Here is a 23,520-nt window from a genome sequence, read left to right as displayed (position 1 = left end):
GGAGCATCTCCGTGGCCTCCTCTGGACCCTCTCCAGTAGCTCCACGTCCTTGTGCTGTTGGATCCCAGAGCTGGAGGCAGCTCTGCAGGGGGGGCTCACAAGGGCAGAGGAGAGGGGCAGAATCCCCCCTGACCTGCTGCCCACTCCTCTTTGGATGCAGCCCAGCACACGGGGGGTTTCTGGGCTGCGAGTGCACACTGCTGGCTCATGTGCAGCTTTCCATCCACGAGAACCCCCAAGCCCTTCCCTGCAGGGCTGCTCTCAATGGATTCTTCTTCCCATCTACTCGTGCGTGGGATTGCCCAGACCCAGGTGCAGTACTTCAGAGGGCTGAATCTGCTGAAAGAGAGGACAAGGCAGAGACGAGGCCGTGCCCACCAGTGTGGGTGTTGAGCATGAGCGTGTGGCTCATGGTGCACAGACACCTGCAGTGTGTCACCAGCGCAGTCCCTGGCTGTGACAGACACCGAGGGCATCAAAGTGCTTCTCACCAGAGCCCACCTAATGCCCAAACTTGCTTGGCTGTCGGGCTGGAGGTGACCACCACAGTACAGGCAGCAGCAGTGACCACAGCAAATGGGTCCAGCTGATGCTGCACATCCACAGAAGTTTTCTTCCAGAGATTTCCTAAATTTTCTCCTTCCCAAAGTGTTACTCTTTCTTTTGCTCTGGGGACTGAGGGTGTGGCACAAATGTTGAGCCAAAGTCTGATCAGTATGGGAGGATCATGTATTGACCCTGCAGTGCCACAGCTGGAGGTGAGCAGAGACGTGGAGCAGTTTGGAGCTGAGAGAGCAGTGAATCATCACTCTTGCTGCCACCAGAGCTCCAGACATTGGTTACACCAGGGCATGTCCCACAGCAGGCTCGTAGCACATGTCCTTTGGAAGCATTATAGCTAGTGCAAGTCCCTTGAGTGGATGCACTTTGCCAGAAGACAGTGGTTTTGTCCTGATTTAACCCATCCTGCTAATTTATGGGAGCAAAATCACTCAGATGTGATCCTTCCTTTGTTCTGTAGCTAAGCATTCACTCAACAGGGGTTACCCAGCTTCTGGAGCCTGTTGAGTTGCTTTGAACACAAGCTGCAGGGCTGTTCTGGGATGCAGGCTGCTCAGGGGAGGCTGTGTCTAGACTGGAGGAGTTCTCTGAGCACTGGCTGTGCCTTTGTTTTGAGGTAACTCATATCTCTAATCTGCCTTGGAACAAAGTTTCTCAGTCCCTTTAGTCCCCACGACAACGCTTGCAGGAGAAAAGGAGGATCTGTTTAGCTTCCACCAAGCCAAGATGAACAATAGGCCAAGCAGGTGCAGGGCTTTGTTTGAGCCACCCTAACAACGTGCTCCAAGGCCAGCAACCAGAGGGAAAGCTGTGCACACACAGGGAAATCTATGCTGGGAAGTGAGAGGCTGGTCCTGGCATCAGGAGTCACTGAGTTCTGGTATTTGGCATTCAGGAAGCTTTTGAAGTATCTCCCTGATCCTACTGAAAATGTCTTATTAAAAGAGGCAAAGCATATTAATTTGGGCCCCATGCTGTGCTAATGAGTTTCACAGCTTCCAAACCAGAGCCGTGGCTTAAGGTCTTGGCAGAGTCATCACCCATCCCTGTCTGTGGGCACGTGCCCCCAGCCACAGGCAGAGACACCTCCAGGAACAAGATCCTGAAGTGCTCTGAGTCTGCTCTCACCTGTCCCCCCACCAGACAGCTTTTCATCTGCTGAATTGGGCATAGCTGGGAAACGAGGCCCTCCCCATGTTCACCACTGACAGGGAGAGCTCTTGCCCTGCTCAGCACCAAGCTCTCTCCCCACGCACAGCCATGTCCTGGGTGCTTCCTGGGATGAGGCAGGATCAGGCTGTGCCAGGGAGGAACCCCCCACATGGCATGGCCTGTGTGAGCACCCCCACATCCAGGCAGAATAGCTGCCTGCCTCGGGCTGAAAACAGACCAAGAGAAGCATTGGAAGAACACAGAGCTGGAGTGGATGATTGCCCAAGGCCAGAGACAGCTCCAGCTGAGCATCATCCCCCAGCTCTGGGAGCCTAAGCACAGGAGGAGCAAGGGGAGGGATCCCAACCTTTCCAGGAAGGCCTTCAAATGTCTCACTGGAGCACAGAGCCCAGCGAAAAACTTCCTTTGAATGGGTCCCAAGTGAGAGATGTCATGGTTACACTGCTGTGCCTGGGCATGGACACAGGGAGCACTGACACGGGGGTCCAGCAGAGTCCAGGGAAGGTGTAGCTCATCTCTCTCCCAGTAAGGCTTGGCAGCACTACAACTCATTTTCTGCTTGTTTCAGGGCAGGGTTTTTTGCTGCTGGAAGCTGCTTCTGAGCTGACACTTCTCCCTCATGTGCCTGAAGTGGGACAGGGGGAGCAGAGAACCAGCTCCCTGGCCCTCTGGTTCCCATTAGCTGGCACTGGAGTTCAGTTTTCCCAGCTCCACAGCTCCTGTGTTTCCCACGCTGGTTCTCCATGCCCCTATGTGTTCACCTCAGCGTTGAGGATGTGGATATTCACAGCAGAGGTGATCCTGCTGAACTCTCCACCTTCAATCTGGGAAGAAAAGTACTTTTACTGCTTGGATATGGCACTTTGAACAGGAATTCCTTCCCCTGCAGCTCATGACACAGGTGGGACTCTGTCCCTCCATGCTGAGAAGGAAAATTAGCCCTCAGCACACAAGGAGAGATACAGGTCAGATTCTTCAGCCTCGAAGAAAGTGCTTTTATAGCCAGATAATTCAGCTAGAGAGAGAAATGTTAATGGGAGGAATCATTTGCACTCTCTTCAAGCAAGAGTAGGGAGTTTTCAATTGGAGACAAATTTTCTCTTAGCTCCTGGCTTGTTGAACTGGGGTGCTCTGGGCTGTCTGTCCATCCAAACCATATCCATACATCACATCCAGGGTGGACATGAAGCAGTTAGAGAGAGTCCAGAGGAAGACATCAAGATAATTAGAGGCACGGAGCAGCTCTGCTGGGAGGAAAGGCTGAGAGAGTTGGGATTGTTCAGCCTGCAGAAGAGAAGGCTCCAGTGTGACCTAATTGTGGCCTCCCAGTGCCTGAAGGAGCTGACAGGAAAGATGGAGAGAGACTATTGACAAGGGCCTGGAGTGACAGGACAGGGGGAATGGCTTCAAACTGATAGTGAGTGGGTTTAGTTTGGATATTGGGAAGAAATTGTTCCCTGTGAGGGTGGGGAGGCCCTGGCACAGGTTGCCCTGAAAAGCTGTGGTTGCCCCTGGATCCCTGGAAGTGTCCAAGGCCAGGTTGGATGGGGCTTGGAGCAACCTGGGCTAGTGGAAGGTGTCTCTGCCCATGGCAGGGGGTGGGATTGGATGAGCTTTAAGGTCCCTTCCAACCCATTCTGTGCTTCTCTGACTCTGTGATTCTATGATTCAATGATCTCTGACTCCTCTGAAGAGTCCCTGGCATTTCCACTTCCCCACTGCCATCACAAGATGGCATTCCAGGCCTAAAAGCTGAGCCTGCTCAGCTGATGCTTGGAGGTCTTTTCCAGACCCCCAGGTGTCCAACGCCAGGGGAAGCTGTGGATTTAACCCTGCCTGCTGAGCTCCTCTGCCAGCTCTCAGCCCCGATATTGCCTTTTAATCACATCCCTTAATGTCAAGGCTGCACTTTAAGCACCTGGAATGAAACACTGCAACCGTTAGTGCTGTAACCTCTGAGCCACCTGATTGCACTGAGTGAAGCCAGTCATAGTTTTGACAGTTAATGGCATGCAGAGCACTTTAATCTTGGCCTGCGGCACCTCTGGCTCTTGCAGGGTCTCCTCTGCCCCGAGGAGACTCTGCTAGTCAGACCAAGCCAGGAAGTAGTTTAAGACATGGCCAAATGAAGCCAAGGGCAAACCATGAGCAAAATGTGTCTGACTCATTTTGTTGCAAAGCACTGTCAAAGGTAGAACTGCCTTTTGTTTGCCTGAGAACAATTTGAGAGAGCAATGATAAGCCTTTCAATAATTTATACCTTTAAAATAACAACAAGAACAACAACAAAAAAAGAGAAATCACTTGTCTTGGATATGATTTTTAAAAAATAAAGCTTATTTTGAGTTAGGTGCATAAAGCCCTAGTGTGGTGTGTATCACCTCTGTGTACCCCCTGCTACTTCTGCCCTCGTGGGGACACAGCTTGTCCTGAGCCACCTGCCCACCCAGGGCAGGACCCACAGCCAAGAGTCGTGGATCAGTATGGCCACATTGGTGAGGGATTTCAGGATCACCTGACACCCACAAACCCATGGGACAGGAGCCCCATTTAGGCTCAGCCCTGGAGCTTCCCTCATCCCATGGCAGATGCTGCAGGAGCACCTCGGCTCGTGGGCGTACCCCTGGGTTCCTGGACGGGCCCTCACACACATTGTAGCTGTGTCTCTTGCTGTATTTTCCAGCTGAACTTTGGATCCGTGTTATAGCTGTGCCTCCAGCCCTTGGCTCCTCTCTGGGCTCTGGACTGGGGTCATTGCAAGCTGTACCTGGGATGGTGACTCTGTAACCAGCCCTGGCCATAACCCTGTAACTCTGGCCGTGCTCAGAGCTGGTGGGACTCTGCTGAATGATGGGACATCTCTGCTGAGCTCATTTTCTCTTCCCTTCCCTTCCCAAACCTTCCCAAATGTTCCCTTCCCTTCCCAAACCTTCCCGTCCCTTCCCCTTTCCCTTGCTGGGCCCAGCAGACAGTAAGTACCAGACCTGTTCCCTGTACCTCTGTACATCACCTTCTCCATGGCCCTCCCCAGGTGACAGGGAGGGAGCTGTCCTGCTCTTTGGTGGCTGTATCAGATGAAGGCACAGGGCTGGGATAACGTGAGGCTCGCTGCTCCCACGTGTGAGTGGGTGTTCCAGGCTTCGTCCACTGGTTGCTCCTCGCAAGAAGAACCCATGATCCAACCATCTTCTCTGGCCAAGGGCCTGCAGCCTCTCACCAGGGCTTAGTATTTGCCTGTCTTGATGGATCGGTGGCTGTGCTGTGTGCTGGGTGACAGCTCTGCCTGGCACAGCTCCCGGGGGGTGGCAGCAGGGCACGATCTGTTCCTGAGCTGTCTGGGAGGCTGTGCTGGATGTGTCCCTCTGGGCAGCTCAGGGGAAGGCTGGTTGGGCTGTTCCCTTCTCTGTGGAGCTGGAGAGCAGCCTCGCTTGTTCTGGAGGGAAGAACAGTCAGAAAAGGTTATACAAACCCATATCAGCCTGCTGGAGGGCTGGAGGCACCGGCACCCAGAGCATGTCCTGGGACTCTGCCTGCTGGGACCCTGCCTGCAGCCCCTCTACCACTTCCCTCCCTCCAGGCCCACGTGGGTCTCCTCTCTCCCCCAGAGCCTTGGTCTTTTTGTTGTTTGAAATGTGCTCAAGCAGCATGAGAGGCCTGTGCAGTCCCCTCTGCTCTGGGCTGAAACTGCTGCAGAGCAATTTCTTTTTCCATTTGGTCTCTGGCAGAGCCCTGGAGCTCTGCTCCCTTCCCCTCTCATCCCTGCTCTCCTCCTGCTGAGCTCCTCCCCAGCCTGGTCTCCTTCCCTGGTGTCCCTTTCCCCTTCCAGCTCCTATTTAACCTCCATTTTTTTGCTCCTCTCCCTCCTTCAGTGCTCCCATCCAGAAGACAGATCATAACCCACGAGCTCTGTTACTCAGTGCCTGTCATCCAACAGATCTTAAGCCAGTTTCTCACTGTGATAAATGTGATCTCCTCCTGCAGAGAGGATCCCCCAGGTCACAAGTCACCGCTGGGGTCTGTGGCAGTCCCACAGCATCAACCCCAAAAGTACAGGGGGTGTAGCAGCTGCCTTGCCCCGAGCGTGGCCACCACAACCTGCTCCTCTCCCCACTGTGGGCTCCCTTTAGGAATTCAGATCCACAGCAAGTCCCACCAAACACACCTGTGTCCTTCCAGTGGCCCACCAGGTCCCTTGGCAGCAAGGAAAACTGTGGGCAAGTGACCAGGGACAGGGTTAAGCCTGTGGAGCAGAGCTGGAGGGGCCTGGCACAGCCAACCTGAGCTGTGCTGGAGCTCTGATGGCTCTAAACTGTAGTGATGGTAAAACCCACTTACTCTGAGCTGTTTTGCTGGTGCTGGTTTAAACCTGTGAGGTTTCATAAAGCCTGACTCGAGTCCCAGGGGATTTTAGGCAGTGAATTTTAGGGTGGTGTGAGCACAGCCCACATGTCCTGGGGATGGATGCTAGGGAGAGGTGGGTGGGCACATCAAGAAAAGCACCAGCCCAGCACTTTAGAGCAGAGCTAATGGGGAACAGCTTATTCCATTTACAAAAAAAAAAAAAAATGGGAAAAAATAATTGTTCTTAATTAGGACAGAAACCCCGAGATAGACTTTTTTTTAAAGAAAAAACCTAAAAATATCATTTTTGCTTTGATTTGAAAACTATTTTGGCTCTTCAGACTGTAAGATAAAACACATTGGAATTGATGATGCATTTCACAGCAAAAATACAACCCTTTTCATCTTGAAAATGCTGAAATGGGTTGTTACAAAATTTTCAACGTTTACCCCCTTTTTAAAAAACAAAATTTTTAATTTAGCTGAAATGGTTTCTTTTTCCCCTCCTTAAAGGAAAATCTTGATTACATTTTTTTCCCAACAGCTTTAATTGGAATTAACAATTACAGCTGATTCTTGGCTGGGTGATAAACAGCTGGACTGTGCAGCCCTCTCTGCTCTGGGACTTCCAAACAAGCCCCAGCGCTGGCAGTTTAGCCCTCTGCAACATTCTAGGCTTGTCTAGTCACTGGAATTTATTTTTCTTTCCTTTTTTTCCCCACTCTTTCTCCTCTGAGGGTTAGTTTTTAGCAGTGCAGCATCTCCAACAGTCAGGGAACTTCACAGTGAGTCGAGATCTCATTGATTTCTCGAGGAAGAAGCCGCATACTAATTTTTCCTATTTTTCTCCCTTGAGGAATGCAGGTAACAGCCTCGGGAAGGCAGCTGGGTTTGTAGATATTATGTTCACCTTCTGGCTGACAGGAAGGCCTCAGGTCTGTGGGACCATCATGGGACACAAGGAGACCTCGGCTGGCCTGGTGCAATGTCTGGAGATGACGCTGGTGTCGCCGGTAAAGCTCGTGGGATTAGAGCAGAATAGGTTAACCCTGAGAAAAGCGTTAGGTGAGAATCAGGGCATGGATCAGGTCATGCTCCAGCCAAGAAAGAAGCCAGGAAGGGCATCCTGCTTAAACCAGCCCCTCTCAGGCCGAGGAAAGCCTTTGCTTGTCATGCCCGGGGAGAGGCTTGTTGCAGGCAGCGGCTCAGCCCCAGGGCAAGGGCTGGCCCTTGGTGCCTCTGCAGCAAACCCGTCCATCAGCTGGGGGGTTCCCAGGCTCGAGCCCACCCTGCAGGCCCCAGAGCCCAGCAGAAAGTGCTGCAGGGAATCCCAGGGCTTGTCAGGGCTGCAGGCCAAGTCAGAGCCTTCTTGGATGGCACATCAAGGTTTGTCCAGGGCCTACTACCCTGTGTTGGGGGGCTGGGGGTTCAGCTGCCACCCTGACAATGCTTTCCTCTGCATTGAGGAGGATTTTCATACACCCCAGCCCTTTGGGGGCAAGGGAAGGAACAGCTCAGCAGTGTGAGTGGGGAGGAAGAGCACAGTGGCAAAGAGGAAGGGCAGATATTACAGTCTGCTCTTAAACCCCCTAAACCCTCCATTTCAGCCAGGTCCAGCATTTGCAAGCAACCTCCAGAGAGCCAGCAGGCACTGGGGCATCCTCCTTCACCAAAACCAGTGTCCCCAGTGCCCCCAGTGCCCTCTGCCACTCCCCTGCTGCCGAGTCCAGTGCTTTCCATCACTGCTCATCCCTGTGCTGGTTCTGTGCTGTGAGGGCTGATCTCCTCTCCCTGGAAACAAGCCCATGGCTCCAGCCTGTCCCACCTCACTCCTCCCACTCCCCTGCCAGCAGTTATGACCATCCTGGACAATCCTGAGGTAGCATTAAGCGAGAGGGAGATTTCCATACAGAAGCATCCATGTGATTAACAGATTAAGAGATTTTGTGTAAATTAAAGCCTTTCTTCACACTTTTCACTTCCAACTCTTCAGCTGTTGCTCTTTTCCTTCTAATCCTGTACAGAAATCGCTGTGGGCCTCATCCCCTTTGCTGCTGTTTTCTCCCCACGGTGACCCAGGGATGTGGCTGGCAGCCCCCACTGCTCTTTGCCACCCAGTTTCCCCAAAATCTTCACTGTGCTGAGTCCTGGGCAGACCCTGCTGCTCCGAGGCCAGTGCTGCAGAGAGGAGGATGCTGTGAGCACAGCTTGTTTATACACAAACCAACCCAGGAGAGGGGCTGTAAATGCCTCTTTATTTCCTTATTTATCATCACACTTCAGATGGATGAGGAACCCGATGGAAAGTTTAGATGAAACAGGGAAGAAATGAAAAAGTGTCAGCAAGAGGCAGCTCAGCTGAGAGACTGGGAGCCCCAAGGGCTTCCAGGAGCAAAAAGGCTTTCAATTACCACTCTGCTGCTCCATAACATCCTCGTTTCCCCGCTGCACAGCTGGGAGGGATGGGCAGCTGGGGAGCCCTGCCATCCTGTGAGCCCACTGTTCTCCCAAAGACTGCAGCCTGGTCATTGCAGGGAGATGGACCTGAGACCCTAAAGCAGCAATTTTGGTCTTGGTGGTGTTTCATGGGCTGATTTCTTCCCAGATTTTGGAGGGTATCAGGAACAGCAGATAAATGGAGAGGCTCCAGAAGTATCTCCAGGTAACAGGTGCCATGGCCACTTGTGCCATGGTGGAAAGGAGCCCCAAAGCTCTGCACACCTTCAGAACACCCAACACTGGGCATTGGTGATGGATGGAGATTTAAAGCCCATTTTTGCAGGGAATAATGGCTCATAACCATCCCCTCTCCTTTAAGTGTGTGACACCGCTGAGGTGGTCTCCTTGTTTCCACCTTATGGGACGTGTTTTATGACTTGTCCCTGCCCTTGCTCCAGAGCCCACGTGTGCTGTGGTGTGGAGATGCTTCAAGTACAGTGCAGAGGAGGTGGCAGCCGGGGTGTGGCTCCTGGAGGAGGCAGCTGGAGCAGCAGGGATGGGGGCTTTCCAAGGAACTGAAACCTTCAGCCCTGGGAGGGGACTGTCAAGGGATCCTGGCTCTGCTGAGGGATAACCAGGGCTGTGTCCTGCCCAGGGCCCCTGTTCCCTGGGAAGAAGGCAGGAGACAGAGCTGTCCCATGTCTGTCTGCACAGTCCCCCTTCAGCCCCCCACGCTGGTGACTTTACTTTTACCCCAGTCCCTGCTCGGGTTCCCATAAAGGCCCTGCCCAGGTCACTTGAGGTGACTCTTAGAAAGGGTCCCTGGGGACATTGCTGCCCTCGCAGTCCCAGCTGAGCTGGTGGCACTGAAAACTTGAGGTTCCCTTACACCAGCTCTGTACCCACCGGGTCCCTCTGCTCTTGCTCTGGGATATATTCTCCTCCCTGCCTCTAACTCATTTGTGCAGATCTTGGGATTGATCCCTGTGCCTCCTTCCCTAATTTAATCCAACCCTGACACCAAGCAGGAGTGAGGGAGGGCAGCCCGGGGGGACCTGCACGTGGCAAAGCACTTGGCTGTGAGGAACAGCGTTGTTACTGCCCTGGGATGGAATGCTGGAGTCACCTGGCCTCAAAACAAGGCAGAGCTGCAGCTGTGGATACATCCAGAGGGAGAAGAGTTGTCAGGGATTGTCACCCACCGGGATCCTGACCCTGAGCTGTGCCACTGCTGCCTGGGCAGCAGCTCACCCGTAAAGCCTCGTGCTTCTCTGGCAGAGCCCCTCCGAGGGCAGGGATGGCCCCTGGGCTCATCCCACTTCCCACTCTGGAGCCTCTCAGGGATCAATGGCAAAAGGCCTGGGATGAGTTGGTTTGTTTTGACAGTGAATGAAATAGGATTTGTGCTGCTGGTGATGAGAGGCTGCAAGTGGGACCCACCTGATCCTCGTGGCAATTCAGAGAGGCCGATGCTGAGGTGGCAGAACTGGTCCTGCCATAGCCCCGTGTCCCAGCACACAAAATGGGTGAGAAAAAGCATTTTAGCAGTGAGTGAGGTGACCCTGCAGCTGTGATACCCCAACCCATCTCATCACAAGCCCTGGGGTCCCCTCAGGGTGTACATGCACTGCAAAAGCGCTCTGCTCTGGGCTGGGCTGGGTCATGACCTACTCCTTGGGCTGTAAAGACACATTTCATCATGTCAGCATAGAAAGTGGCTGCTGGTGAGACTGGGACAGGCTGGGAGGGGATGCACAGCACTGGAGCTGCAGGCTCTTAAACAATTACAGCTACTCAAGCCCAGATTTCATCTCATATTTTGCTACAGCACAACTAAAGCAGTAAAGAGGAAGGAAAGGCTGGGGGGGGGGAAATCTTTCAGGCAACAATCCTGGTAGGACTCTGTTTAGACTTGTCTGGCCACAAATCCATCTATTTTGGTATAAAGCCTGGACCTGCCACTTGCAAATGTGAGCTAATGAGTCTCCTGCAGCCCGTGGAGTTTTCTTCTTATCCACTAGAATGACACCTCTCATGCTGGTCCTGGTGTCCCCCCAGAGGGAAAAGGGCAATTGAACCCTCTGGACGTCTCTGCCTTGTTGTGTTGAACAGCATCTCATGGCTTTCCTCCGGGTCTTCCCCCAATCAAAACTACTTGCAGGTACTTCAATATGAAAGAAAAATCACAGAAAATTAAGAGTTACCTGGTGAGGGGCAGTGGTGTGAGGCTTCCCAGCGATGGCACCTTGTGGCTTTATTTTGCTTTTGGACTTAAATTGAATGTCCAATTATGTGTCTGGGGGTGTTCAGCACGAGCCAGGTAAATCCATTTCTGACCAAATTTGGGACACGTTGCCATGGCTGAACTCCTGGAGAAGCCAAACGGCCCTGAGGAGGAGAGGTGGCTCCAGCTGAGCATGCAGCGCTCCCAGGCACAAACCCACATGGCCTTTTCCTGAAGAAAATCTGAATTTGTGTTGGCCCAAGAGTCACCCTGTGGCCCTCAGCACCATCCTCACAGTAATGGCACTGTCTTGCCTCTGGATAGGAGCTGGAAAACAGTAATCCTTGAAATCAAGTAATTAGGGCAGCTGGAAAGGCAAGGAGAAGTTTTATCAACTTTATTGTGATAGTGAATCCCAATGCAGTGTGAAGCTGGGCTAATCTGGGCTTGTGCAGAGCAAGAACAAGTTTTGTACATCCCTGGGGCCTCAGCTCTCCCTGCTGCCCCACTGCTCCCCAAGAGTGTTCCAGCTTTTCCCAGCCCTCAGCCTTGTTCATTGTTACCTTGTGAAGCTGTTGATGGAGGAGCCATCAGTGCTGTTTCACAGGGAATAACCCAATTCTGCACTCTCAGCTTCTCTTGGGCATCCCAGGGAGGGGATTGTCCTGCTCTGCTCTGCCCTGGGGCAGCCTCACCTGCAATATTGGGGCAGTTTGGGGCACCCCAATATAAGGAAGATATTGAGCCATTGGAGAGTGTCCAAAGGAGGGCAAAGAGATGGGGAAGGGCCTTGATTTGAAGGCGTGTGAGGACACTGAGGGCACTTGGTGTGTTCAGCTGGAGGAGACTGAGGAGAGACCTCAGTGCAGTTCCAACTGCCTGGACAGGGGCAGAGGAGGGGCAGGGACTGAGCTCTGTTCTGGGGGGACCAGGGACAGCACCCAGGGAATGGCTGGAGCTGTGTCAGGGCAGGCTCAGGTTGGATCTCAGCCAAAGGTTCTTCCCCCAGAGGCTGGTTGGGCACTGCCCAGGCTCCCCAGGGCAGTGGGCACAGCCCCAAGGCTGCCAGAGCTCCAGGAGGGTTTGGCTGATCCTCTGGGGCACAGGGGGTGACTCTGGGGATGGTCCTGTGCAGGGCCAGGGGTTGGACTGGATGATCCTTGTGGGTCCCTTCAACTCAGCACATTCTGTGATCCTGTGATGAGGGAAGACAGAGGTGCCAGTTCCTGGTGTTTGGGAACGCTCTGAGCTCACAGCAGTGCCGGGCAGTCCCTGCTGGCACAGGGCAGTGGGCAGCACCTGGCACACCTGGGCAGGATGCTCTGGCCAGGGAGACCATCCCCAAATCCCACCCTGCACTAGGGGCCAGCCACTTTGAGCAAAGCTGGCCCCTGAAGGAAGTTTACCATGAGGAATCAACTCCATGAAGTGCAGTTCCTCAGGATGCTGCAGGATCGGGGCTCTGTGCTCATTAACCCCCAGGGCCACTGAGGAAGCCCAGGAGTGGCTGCAAACAGACAGCTGAAGGCTGATGGATTCCTGCTGCCTCCCACCGAGGCTGCCCACAATCCATCAATTACCTATCTGCTTAGTCCTTTTCTCCAGCCTTTTACAATCTAAATAGCACATTTTATAGTCGCAGCTAAGTGATGTGATCAACATCAATTACCTACTAAAAGAGAATCAAGTCTTGATTTAAAATTAAGTGCCGCATTTTGCCATGTTCTTTATATGTAGCCAACAGAATAATTGCAGTGAAATAAAAACTAATTACACAACTCCACAATTAGGCCTCCCTCCTAGTGCTGTGATTGTCTTTAAGTACATTGATGAAAAATTACTCCCAGCCCTAAATTACTCTCTCACACCCATCTTCTCCAATACCTTTGAAAAAAACCCTCCACCCCATCAGATCAAACAGAACTTGAGATACACAAGATAACACATGCAGAGAGTGTTTCCTCATCTCCTGGATGTGGGAGCAGTTTCAGACGCAGGATTAGGCTGGGATTGTCTGAGGATGCAGCATTGCTGCTCTGTGGATGGACTGAATATCTCAGCAAGGCTTCCCAAACTGCCTGGGCCTGCCACAGCCAGGGAGAAAATCCTCTTCCCTGTGTTCCAGCTGACATTTGACTCCTGGGCTGAAAGCAGAGGCCAGTCCTGCCCAGCTGCCAGCCTGGGGCTCGCTGTGTGGAGGGGTTTGATTGCTGTGCCTGAAAGAGGGGGATCACGCGGCCTCAGAGAGATGGGGGATCATCCCATTAGTGCTGTTCCAGCTGGCAGAAACAAGGGGCAGAGCTGGATCCAGCTCACCCGCCCCACTGGAGAGATGACAGCAGGGTTTGGGCAGAGATGGAGCCATGTCCTGAGCTGTGGCAATGCTGCTCCAGGAGCACAGAGGGTCTGGAGCCCAAGGGAAGGAGAAGGAAGCGGCTGGAATAGGGCAAGGCAAAGGCCAGGAGTTACATGGAGCCAGAAAGCACTGCTGCCTGAGAAACCACAACCCCCAGCAAAAATCATAAACCTCAATAAAGCTCCTGATGGGCTTTGTGGGATTTGATTCCAGATTATGTTTTTGAGGTGTTTACAACCAACCTGGAAAGACTGAAATCATTCAATTACTCGAAAGGGAAGCTGAGATTTGCTCACAGCCAATCTCCTGCCTCCAGGATCTCTGTGGGTGCCAGCAGCAAAGCACAGCACATAGGTGAGCAGAGCCATGGGGGCACCAGCCCAGGGGTCTGTGCCACCCCTTCAGTTGTCACCTGCTGTCCCTGAGCATCCTCAGCTGGATAATTAAGCATTGCAGGTTTAATTTTGGGGTTGGCAGGGTGGGTTTGGCTGCTGTGTGGTGGATCCCATGGGCTGCTCCTCAGCCACAGCCCAGCTCTTGCCAGGGAGGGTTGCACAGCTCCTGGCTGTGGATTTTCCATCATTTCTGCAATGCCATCATTCAGTCACCACCGGGAGAGGGGCAGGAAGTGCTTTGGCATCTGATTTTAATCAGCACAGTGCTGGAAGTGAACAAGGCACAGGGAGTTGTGGGGTCACACTTGCAGCAGCCCAGCATTCCCTGTGCCTTTTCTGACTTTCTCACCTCATTCTTGGGCCAGGGGTGCCAAGCCTGTGAATTGACACCCTTGTATCTACCTGAAACCTCACGACCTCCCTCGGAACATGTGAAAAATAAAGGTGCTGAAGCAGCCTGTGGCAGAGATGTGATATGCGAGGTGTGAGTCCAACAATATCTCCTGATCCTTGTGAATATCCCCTCCTGTCCCCCAGCACACATTTCAATATCCCCTCCTGTCCCCCAGCACCCATCCCAAATTTCCCCTCCTGTCTCCTATCACCCATCCTGAATATCCCCTCCTGTCCTCCAGCACCCATCCCAAATTTCCCCCCTTTCTCTCCCAGCACCGGTGCCAGGGCATCTCAGGACACCCCAACATGGGCAGCTGAAGCCCCCCTGGCCCAGCCCCCCTCCCCGGCTGCACCCCCGTGCCGGGGGCTCAGGGCTGTCCCTGCCCTCCCGTTTCCCCCCGCTCCTGGGGCTGCTGGAGCCCATCAAGCCCCGGTGCCACCACACGGGTGAGGGTCCCAGAGCAGCCCGAACGGCAGCAGCGCATGTTCAGCAAAGCCGCTTATTCCACACAATTTCCCTAACATGGAATCATGGCTAGGCTTCACGAACGAAGGAATCGCTGCGGTTGGAAAAGCCCTCCCAGCCCACGGAGTCCCCCCTGTGCCCGATGCCCACCTTGTCCCCAGCCCAGAGCACTCAGTGCCACGGCCAGGCCTTCCTTGGACACCTCCAGGGGTGGGGACTCCAAACCTCCCTGGGCAGCTCCTTCCAGTGCCTGACCATCCTTTCCAGGGAGAAATTCCTGATGCCCAACCTAACCCGACGCGGAAAGGTCCCTCAGCCAGACCCTCCCTGAGGGGAGAGCTCCTCCAGGCCTGCACACCCCGGCGGGGCCGGTGCCCGCTGCCCGGGACAGGCCGTTCCCACAGCTAGGGCGGCTCCTGACCCGGCCCGGGACAAGGCTTGGCCCGGACAACGCTAGGCCCGGGACAAGGCCCGGCCTGGACACGGCTCGACTCGGACATGGCCCGGACAAAACTCGACCCAGACACGGCTCAGCCCGGCCCGGACACGGGCCTCTCAGGGCGGCACGGCCGCCGCCTCACGGGGCGCGGGCGGGGCCGGCGGGCGGGGTCAAGAACGGAGCTGATTGGGCGTGGAGGGGGGGGGGGGGGGGGGGGGGGGGGGGGGGGGGGGGGGGGGGGGGGGGGGGGGGGCGGTGCTGATTGGGCGGGGCGTGGTCAAGGGGCGGGGCCGGGCCGGGCCGGGCGGAGCGTGCGCAGTGCGGAGCGGTGAGTGGGGGGGACGGGGTTGAGAGGTCCCGCCGGGGTCCTGAGGGGCCGCGCCCGGGCCGTGTCCCGGGGGCTGTCCCGGGGCAGGGGCGCGGCCCGGGCACGGCCCCTGTGGGCATGGGCCGCTGCCTCCCCTGCGCTGCCGCTGCCCTCGTTCGAGCGGAGCCGGCGGTGAGGCCTTGACGGGGCCGGGGCTGCCCCGCTTCGGCTCCGAGCGGACGTGCGCGGGCCGTGAGGGACGGCAGTATCCGGCCCCGGGGGCTTGGGCGAGGCAGGCAGCCGCTGGGGCTGCAGTGGGGGCCCTGTGGTGGCACTTACCCACGCTCTGGGGCAGGACAGGGATCCCTTACACTGAGGCGTTTCAAACATAAGTATCTAAACGTAAGTTCCCCCAAACAGGCGCAGTTTGGGTCCTGCCTAGAGCACACTGACCTCCCAGGCAGCTGTGGAATAGAAACGTGCTGGTACCGCTGGAGCAGCTCCAGGACATTAAAATGGATTTTTCTTCAGGGCCTGAATTTTAAAACTGTTTAATTATTTTGGTACAAGCCTGCATATGGCTCTCTGGCTGGAGAACTCGCAAAATTACACGTTGCACAAGGCCGGGGAGCGAATGCTGAGCAAATGGGATTTTGTGTATAAACACTGTTTGGAGTGTTGCCTGAAAATGTTTAACTTCAGTGGTTGACTAACACTTGGGCGAGGAGTGATCTTTGACTGAGCACTGGCGCTGCCGCCTCTCAGCATGGCTGGGTTTACACTAACAAGTTTTGTAGATACAATTTCTTACGGGCAAGTTATTTATTCTGCAGTGTTTGGCTGCTAGAAGTGAGCCAGTCCCAGTGCGGGGCGGAGGCAGAGCTGCCTGCACCGGCGCTGTTGGGTTTGCCTGCCAAAGGAGGGTAACGTGCAGAGGCATTGCCGTGGTGGAGTGTCTGTGGAAGAGCCTGCTCCGAGCACAGCCCTGGCAGGAACCTTTTAAGTGCAGATAAGTCTCTGGAGGACGTTAGAAGATGATGACACACCCCGTCATTTACCGAACGTGCTGCCGCAGTGTCCCTGCTCCGTGTGAGCCTTTAAATTCATTTGTGCTCTGGGAGCAGCATTGTTAAGGGATGGACTTGTATTTTTCTGTCTTTTCTTTCCCTCAACCCTGCCTTAAAATGACCAGCCTGGACCACGTTGTTTTTCAGCAGCCTCCAGGGCATTTACAGAAACGGTGGAAGTATCCAAAATATTATCCCAGAAACTTTAGTGTAGGAGTGCAGCTAATGCAGGTGACAGTAGTGCTGGAATCCCCGGCTGTGTGACCACGTATTTACTAGTTTTGAAGGGATACAAATATGATCCTTTTAAAGAAATCAGCTGGAAACAATTCCTCATGAGTTGTCAGAACAGCCCTTGAACCTGCAGTGCTGTCCTCATGCCCTAAAGCAGTACAAGAGCAGTGCTGGTACTACCACCACCTCTGTTCTTACTGTTGAGAATTTCTTTAGCCTGAGCAATAAAACACCTGTAAAACTTTCCAGCACCCCCAGAGCTCTCTCTGTGTGCTCCTACTTGGGCTGGGCAGGTGAAAGCACATCAGCCATACCTTGAGAATTTGCAAGGCAGTGAATTATTGGGATAAATTTAGGGATAACAGTCAGCCTTTCTGTGTGCTAATCCTCTCTGCTACTGACTCCCTCCGTGGCTTTTATAACCCCCCTCAGCTCTCCCCACTTGTTCTCCTCTGAGAAAGAACATTTAACTCATGCTCGTGAGGGAGGTGAATCAGCTCTAATTAAGATTTGTTCAGTGCTTTGTTGATAAGTTCTCTGTAAAGCCAGTTGCTATTTTTTTATTAACACCCAGATATTCTTAGCACCTGAAGTGAGAAATGACACAACACTGGGGATCTCTGGGAAGCAGCTCTGCGAAGGGAGACAGTGCCTGCTAACCAGGGCTTTGTCAAATCCATTCTGGCTGCAGTTTACAAGGCAGCTCAGAAAAAACCCAAATCCCCTCGAGTCATTGGGAAGTCTTAAATGTTCCTGGAAGTTAAGCCCTGCTTTTGCATGGGATTTGTAGCTCTTACCCCCTTGCTGGATTTCTCCCAAGCTCTCGGTGTGCTGATGGCATCAGCTGCTCTCACCTGCTTTGGAACACCTTGTTGCAATTACTTCAATTCTTTCAGCAATGAGCCCCTCAAATTATCCTGTCTGGGGTAGGGAGGACTGGTGATGACCCTTACAGGCTCCAGCCAGTCCCAGAGGTTGGTGGGGCCATGTGGGGTGAGAGGGGAGGAGGGAAGCTCTTCCCCAGGGGTGCATCCCATCCCCCTGCATGGGAAATGAAGCTGAAGAGCTTCGTTTGTGAAAGGTAATGAAGGTGTGAATGGAAATGGTTACGGTGCTCGGGGCCTGTAGTGTGTGGGTGCCCCTGCAGTGGGATGAGGAGCTCTGTTGTATTTTGGGGAAGAAGAGGCTGTTCATTTGGCTCTGTCACTGCTGTAGGAGTGGCCAGATGGAGGATGCTAAAATGAAATGCAGGGCTGGAGCAGCCTCCTTGTCCATGTGTCCTGAGCCAGGTGAGAGATACTTGGCTCCAGGCTGGGCAGTGCTGGATGGTAGTGCAGATCCGGGCAGGGGCCAGTTCCCTCTGGGCCCTGATGGAATCCCAGTCTCAGAGAGCCTGACTGCTTGTCTAACCCTCCCTTGCAGCGAACTGAGCAGCCAGGTCAGCTCTTGCTGTCACAGAATGGGGAGCCCAATGGGTGGTTGTCCTTCTTGTAAACCCTGTTAAAGTCTGAGAGCTGGTACCAGCCCTGGAGGGAGCAGGATGGAGAAACCCCTCTGCAGGTGGTATGGAGTGCTGTGTTTTACACTGCTGAGTGCTCCACTAGTTGCCCAGATTCTCTGGTCTGTCTGTGACTTAGAGGTGATACCTGGCATGGAGCCCAGAACTGGGAATTTTATGTTCCCAGACCACGGAGATGTTTAGCTCCTCACAGCTGGAGCTGTGGAGTCACAGCACTGGCACATTTAGGCCCGTCCCTGATTTTCCTCAGCATTCCCCTCACCTGGAGAGCTTTTTCCTGGCCTCTGTTTGTGCTTGATCTCTGTTTGTGCTGTTTCCAAGTGCAGTTCTTTGCATTGTTTTCTGGCTTTTCTTTCTATTGATTTGTGGGTGTTTTGGGAACTTTCCTTCAGTTTATCAATTCCGACCATGACCTCCAGAGTGCTTCCAGCTCTTAACTGCTGGGCATCCTTTCAGGTTTTAGAAAAGTGCTTTCTCTGTTGTTCAGGCATTAATGAAAAGGATGAACAGAAGCAGACCTGGGCTGAGCTCTGAGAGCCCAGACACGAGGATTTCTCCTGTGGTGACATGGAATTGCTGGTAGCTACCCCTAAAGTGTGTGGGGTTGAGTTGCTTTGGTTGTCTCTTTTTCCTTAGTTAGTAACGAGCACTGGGCTTCATTAAGGCGAGCTCACCTAGACTTAGTCCCAGCTCCTCTGGTTTTTGAAAGCCTTGGATGGATAGAGTGAAAAGCCTGCTTTGTGCTGGTCAGAGGTGTGATGGGCAGGTCTCTGTACAGGGGGATTTGTGCTCTGTTTCTGAAAGCTCAGGTGGTTTTCAAGAGCTTTTAAGAACTTTATTTACCTGGGGCTTCTTTCTGGTGCTTGCTGGGACTGGGATGGCTCTGAGGCAATCCCAGAACTCCCTGAGCAGCAGGATATGTGTGGGAGGAATTTGTGTCCAGCATGTCCCACTCCCCTTTGTTTGTCCACAGGTCTCTCCTCAGTGAGAGCTGGGCTTGTCTGTGTGTGACTAAGGTAGTAAAAATACATTTTTCTCCTCAAGCAATTCTCAGTTCCTTGTGTGGTTGCTCTGCTCTGGAAGAATTAAAAATTACTTGCTCTGGAGAAATTAATGACACTCATTTTTATCCCTGACTAGTGTCACCGGGGGAGAGGTTGCAGGATACCTCATTCCACCAGGGCTCTGCCTTAGTGCCAATTTTGCTTAAGGAGGAGGAATTCCTTGAGCTGAAATAGATTTCACTGAAGAAAATGTCACTGCCCAGACAGGGCCAGCTCTACCCACCCTGAATTCTGTAAGGACTGAGCTGCTGGGTTCAGCTGTTGGAATTTTAAGAGGTTGGTCCTTTTCTGAAATACTCTTCCACTCCATCTTTCTTTGCACATTGGTGTCACTGTGGGGTGAAATTTGGGCCCCGCTGAATTGAAGGACAATGCAGGGTTCCTCTGTGGGGTTCATCTCTCCCTCCCCTCCAGGCTGGTAACTTGAGGTAGCTGTCCACAGCTGTTCCCTCCAGCTGTGCCTCAGGGACACCATCACCGGGGTGGAGATGCTGGGCCCTGTTTGTTCTCCTGTGTTGGTCCATGCCTGATGGTTGAGTCATAGAATCGTGGAGTATCCTGAGTTGGGAGGGACTGCAGGCACCACCTCGGTGGGTGCCCTGACCAAATTTCAGTTCCAGGGGAGAAAATTCTGGCCTCCCTAAAGTGTTCCTGTGGTTTTTGTTGAATTCTTCCTTACTTGTCTCTCGGGGGCTGTGTGCTGTAGTTAAATATGGGTAGAAAGGTTGTGTTCCACTCTGGATTACAGCAGAATCTCACTGATGGATAAATTGCATCCCAAGCCCAGTTTGCAAAGCCCTTTGGGCTTCGTGGGCTGCAAGAAGCTGTATTTTATTCTAGATGTGTGCTTGCTGATAATTCTATAGGATTTGCAGTCAGCAGGTTGTAAGAGCCCTGATTATACCGGTTCCCTGTGCAGTTAGACTCTGCCCAAATAATTCAAGTGCCTGCTGCAGAGAGACAAAAAGGAAAATGGGAGGATGATCCAGAAACCTCTGGATCACTGGAGCAGGTGGGAAGAAGATACATATGTTGATCTGAAGAAAATACCAAGCCAGGTATATGCCTTTAAGCATTTGAAGAAAACTCAGGATTTTCTTAATGGCTGCCTACTTTAAACACAAATAATTCCTTTAACAAGGGGTTTTAAGGGTTTAACTTAATTTTAGAATTTTTATTTCAGGCGTACGTCCATAAAATTAACTTCTTTATCGCAGAATGCTGTAATGTCTTCCATGTTGCTGCTCATTTGCAAGAAATCTCTGCACAGTTATTTCTTATGTACCAGTTAAATCTATGAGCCAACAGATGTCAAGTGTAGCAAAAATGCTATAATAATATTATGGTCTAATAATAGTTATAATGATTCTAATTACCTGGTGCAGCTTCTGAGAGAGGCAGTTTCAGAAGTCAGTGCAAAGGAGGTGTTTAACCTTGAACTGCAGGAGCAGGGCATTCCAGAGGTGCCTGGGCTGCACCCCTGTCTCCATATCGGACATCCCATTCCCTTTATTTCCTTCGGCAAACTGGGATTGGCAGTCTGGGGTGCTTTAGATGTTCAGACTTCATTTTGGCTATGTTCAGAGGAGGAGAGGAGCTTCCTGGAATACCAGGATGTGAACCTGCTCATTTTCACCCTCTGGTGCTCGTGCTGCCTGAGGACAGTGGTACCCCTGGATTGCTCCCACCTCAGGCAGGCTGTGGAGCCTCAGCAGTCTCCATCCTTGGTGCCAGCTGGTTGTGCTGCTTTGAAGTGTCGGGGAGGCTTTGCCACAGCCTGGAAAGCACAAAGCCAACCTGAATCTGCCTGATGGGAGAGCGTTTGGGGGTGTCCAGGTGAGCGGCCTGGACTTGTTGATCCCAATGGAGCCTTTGGTGTGAGAGGAGAGGAGGGCACTGGGCTGTGCTGGCTCTGCCTTCCACAGTCTGGCCCCCACAGCCTCATCACAACCTCTTTCCCCACATGCTCCATGTGCCAGCTCTGTTATGTCACTCTCAGTGCCCCTCTACCACCCTATTATTCCTTTAGAAAGGATCCTGGGCTGTATTTTTTATATTCCAGTGGGTTTTGCCCAACATTTCTATGTGCTGTTAGTGCTGTGGGGTCCCAGAGCTTGTTACTGTTGTAGGATAGATAAGGCAATGTGTAAGGGATCACCTGATTTTGTGACATGAAGTTGCTGAGGAGTCCCTGGGTCCCAGAGCAGAATCATTTCCGCAGAGGAAGCCCTGCATGGGCTGGAATTTGACAGCTTTCAGTGATTATATGCCAGGCTGAACGTTTTTCCTCTAAATTGTAGATTCACGTGCTGATGAGAACTCAGCAGGACCTACGGGAACGTGTCTCTTGCTTGCTGGTCCCTGGTATGGGCAGCAGCTGGGAATCTTCTGTTTTCCTGTAAAATGGATCCAGAGGTGCCCTTGGAAGGTTTTTTCTTTGTTTCCAGCCTGCTTGTAGGCTAGGCTAGCATGCTCTACTTCTTGGGAAAGCCAGCACCTCGGGCCAGGGCTTGTGCTGATGAGAGCTCGGCCACCTTCAGCCTTTCCTGGGGGAGGTTCAGCCTGTCCTTTGGGAGGAGGTTCAGCCTTTCCTGGGGGAGGTTCAGCCTGTCCTTTGGGAGGAGGTTCAGCCTTTCCTTTGGGGGGAGGTTCAGCCTGTCCTTTGGGGGGAGGTTCAGCCTGTCCTTTGGTGGGAAGTTCAGCCTGTCCTTGGGGGCAGGTGCAGCCTTTCCTTTGGGGAATTTTGCCTTCTTGCTGGAGGCAGTACCTGAACTGGTGCATCACCTTGGAGATGAGACCATAGGAGGTGCAGGGCACAGCCTTTCCCAGGCTCACGGGAAGAAGGATGTGGTAACGGGCTGCGCTTATTTAGGAGAAAATGATTTCTCAGAGTAAATAAATTGTCAGAGAACACTTGGCGTCACCCCAGGTGCTATTAAGGAAAAAATCTCTTCAAGCCAGAGCTGTAAGGCTCATGCAATATTCACTGGCTTTTAACACGCTGCTCCGCGTTGTTCCACACCAGGCACTGCCGCCGTGCCCGGCGCTGACTCACTAACCCACTTGTGCTTCTGCTTACCCTGAGATGCCAAACCTCCTGCTGCTTTCCTTCTCCCTGTATATATATTTCTCATCCTGCCACAAGAGCGCCTTCCTTGTGAATGACAAGTTGACCATGAGCTGGCAGTGTGCTCTTGTGGCTGGGAGGGCCAATGGGATCCTGGGGGCATCAGGAAGAGCCTTGGAGCAGGGCAGGGAGGGGATCCTGCCCCTCTGCCCAGCCCTGGGCAGGCACATCTGCAGGGCTGGGCCCAGCTCGGGCTCCTCAGTACAAGAAAGACAAGGAGCTACTGGAGAGGGTGATGAGGGGTCTGGAGCATCTCTTATGAGGAGAGACTGTGGGAGCTGGGCCTGATTAGTCTAGAGAAGAGAAGACTGAGGGGATCTTCTCCATGCATATAAATATCTCAAAGGTGGATGTCAAAAGGGTGGTGCCCAGTGACAGGACGAGGAGTAATGGCATAAACTAAAACACAAGAAGTTTCACCTCAACAAGAATTTTTCAGGGACAGTGGCAGAGCACTGGAACAGGTGCTCAGGGAGGGCCTGGGGACTCCCTCTCCGGAGACATTCCAAACCCACCTGGATATGTTCCTGTGTCACCTGCTCCAGGTGACCCTGCCTTGGCAGGGGGGTTGGACTGGATGATGAGGCCCCTTCCAACCCAAACTATTCTGTGATTCCTGCATCCCTTTTCTCATCCCACTCAGTGTCCAGGTTTTCACTGCTCCGAGTTGGTTGCAAGGCTTCACTTTCCCATGACTGGTTGGGTTTCCAAGGGATGTGAAGGGTGTGTGGGTGCACTGAGCTCTCCTGCATGCAGAAACACCTTCCTGTGTTGGCAGGCTGTTCCAACACACCCCAACCCCTGTCTGCTCATGCTGACATCCTTGGGGGACTGGGGACACTGCCTTTTCCTCTTGCCCCCCTCGGTGCACTCTTTCCTTATCTAGTTTCTGGGACACAGAGAACTGTCCTAACAAGGTCTGGAAGAGCCCTCTGGCCCCTCTCTGCCTCATTGCCTCCATGTCTCATTCCAGACTTCATCTGTAAACATTTCTTTGCCCTTGCTAAACGTTGTGTCTCTTAATTTCTCTCTGCAAGAGTATTATTTAATTTGTAACTGTTTTAGGACATTATTTGAAAAATCCGATATGAAGCTGTATTTCATTTACTGTAATGATCCACTAATGCGGGCATATTTCAAAGGCAGGCCATGCAGTACTGTGGGATTTAATTAAATTTTGTTTTTCAAGTAAGCATCAATAGACAGACAATAACAAATGGTGGACAATATGCATACAGAACAAAGTCACTCCATTTTCTTTTCCAAGACCATGGACGTGAAAACACATAGCCCTTAAAATGGACTTGGCCCGCTCACAACTGCTGCAGTTAACTCACTTTAGGAGTTTTTTCTTCTTACTTTGACTTAATTAATTTCCTTGCTCTCTTCCTGCCCACAGAATAAACTGTTAC

At 52.8% G+C, this 23,520-nt stretch overlaps 1 protein-coding gene across 4 annotated transcripts in view; it reads left to right on the top strand.

Moving 5' to 3' along the window:
- The first annotated feature begins 15,060 nt into the window (after nt 1-15,060).
- SIL1 (SIL1 nucleotide exchange factor) overlaps nt 15,061-23,520 on the top strand; it is a 99,777-nt gene continuing 91,317 nt past the window's right edge. The window contains exons 1-2 of one of the 4 annotated variants that reach the window (XM_017830437.1): nt 19,132-19,257; nt 21,282-21,396. In XM_017830437.1, coding sequence (XP_017685926.1) covers nt 21,385-21,396 — 12 coding nt within the window. In that variant the 5' untranslated portion in view covers nt 19,132-19,257; nt 21,282-21,384. Of the gene's footprint in view, nt 15,119-15,425; nt 15,500-19,131; nt 19,258-21,281; nt 21,397-23,520 lie in introns of those variants that run through there. The other 3 variants (XM_017830438.1, XM_017830440.1, XM_017830439.1) reach the window with 3 other exon arrangements.

Source organism: Lepidothrix coronata, unplaced genomic scaffold (assembly GCF_001604755.1).
Source record: "Lepidothrix coronata isolate B3197 unplaced genomic scaffold, Lepidothrix_coronata-1.0 Scaffold178, whole genome shotgun sequence".
NCBI classification, from domain to species: Eukaryota; Metazoa; Chordata; class Aves; order Passeriformes; family Pipridae; genus Lepidothrix; species Lepidothrix coronata.
Note: the sequence above shows the minus strand (reverse complement) of the source record. Positions and strands in the feature narration are given on the sequence as shown.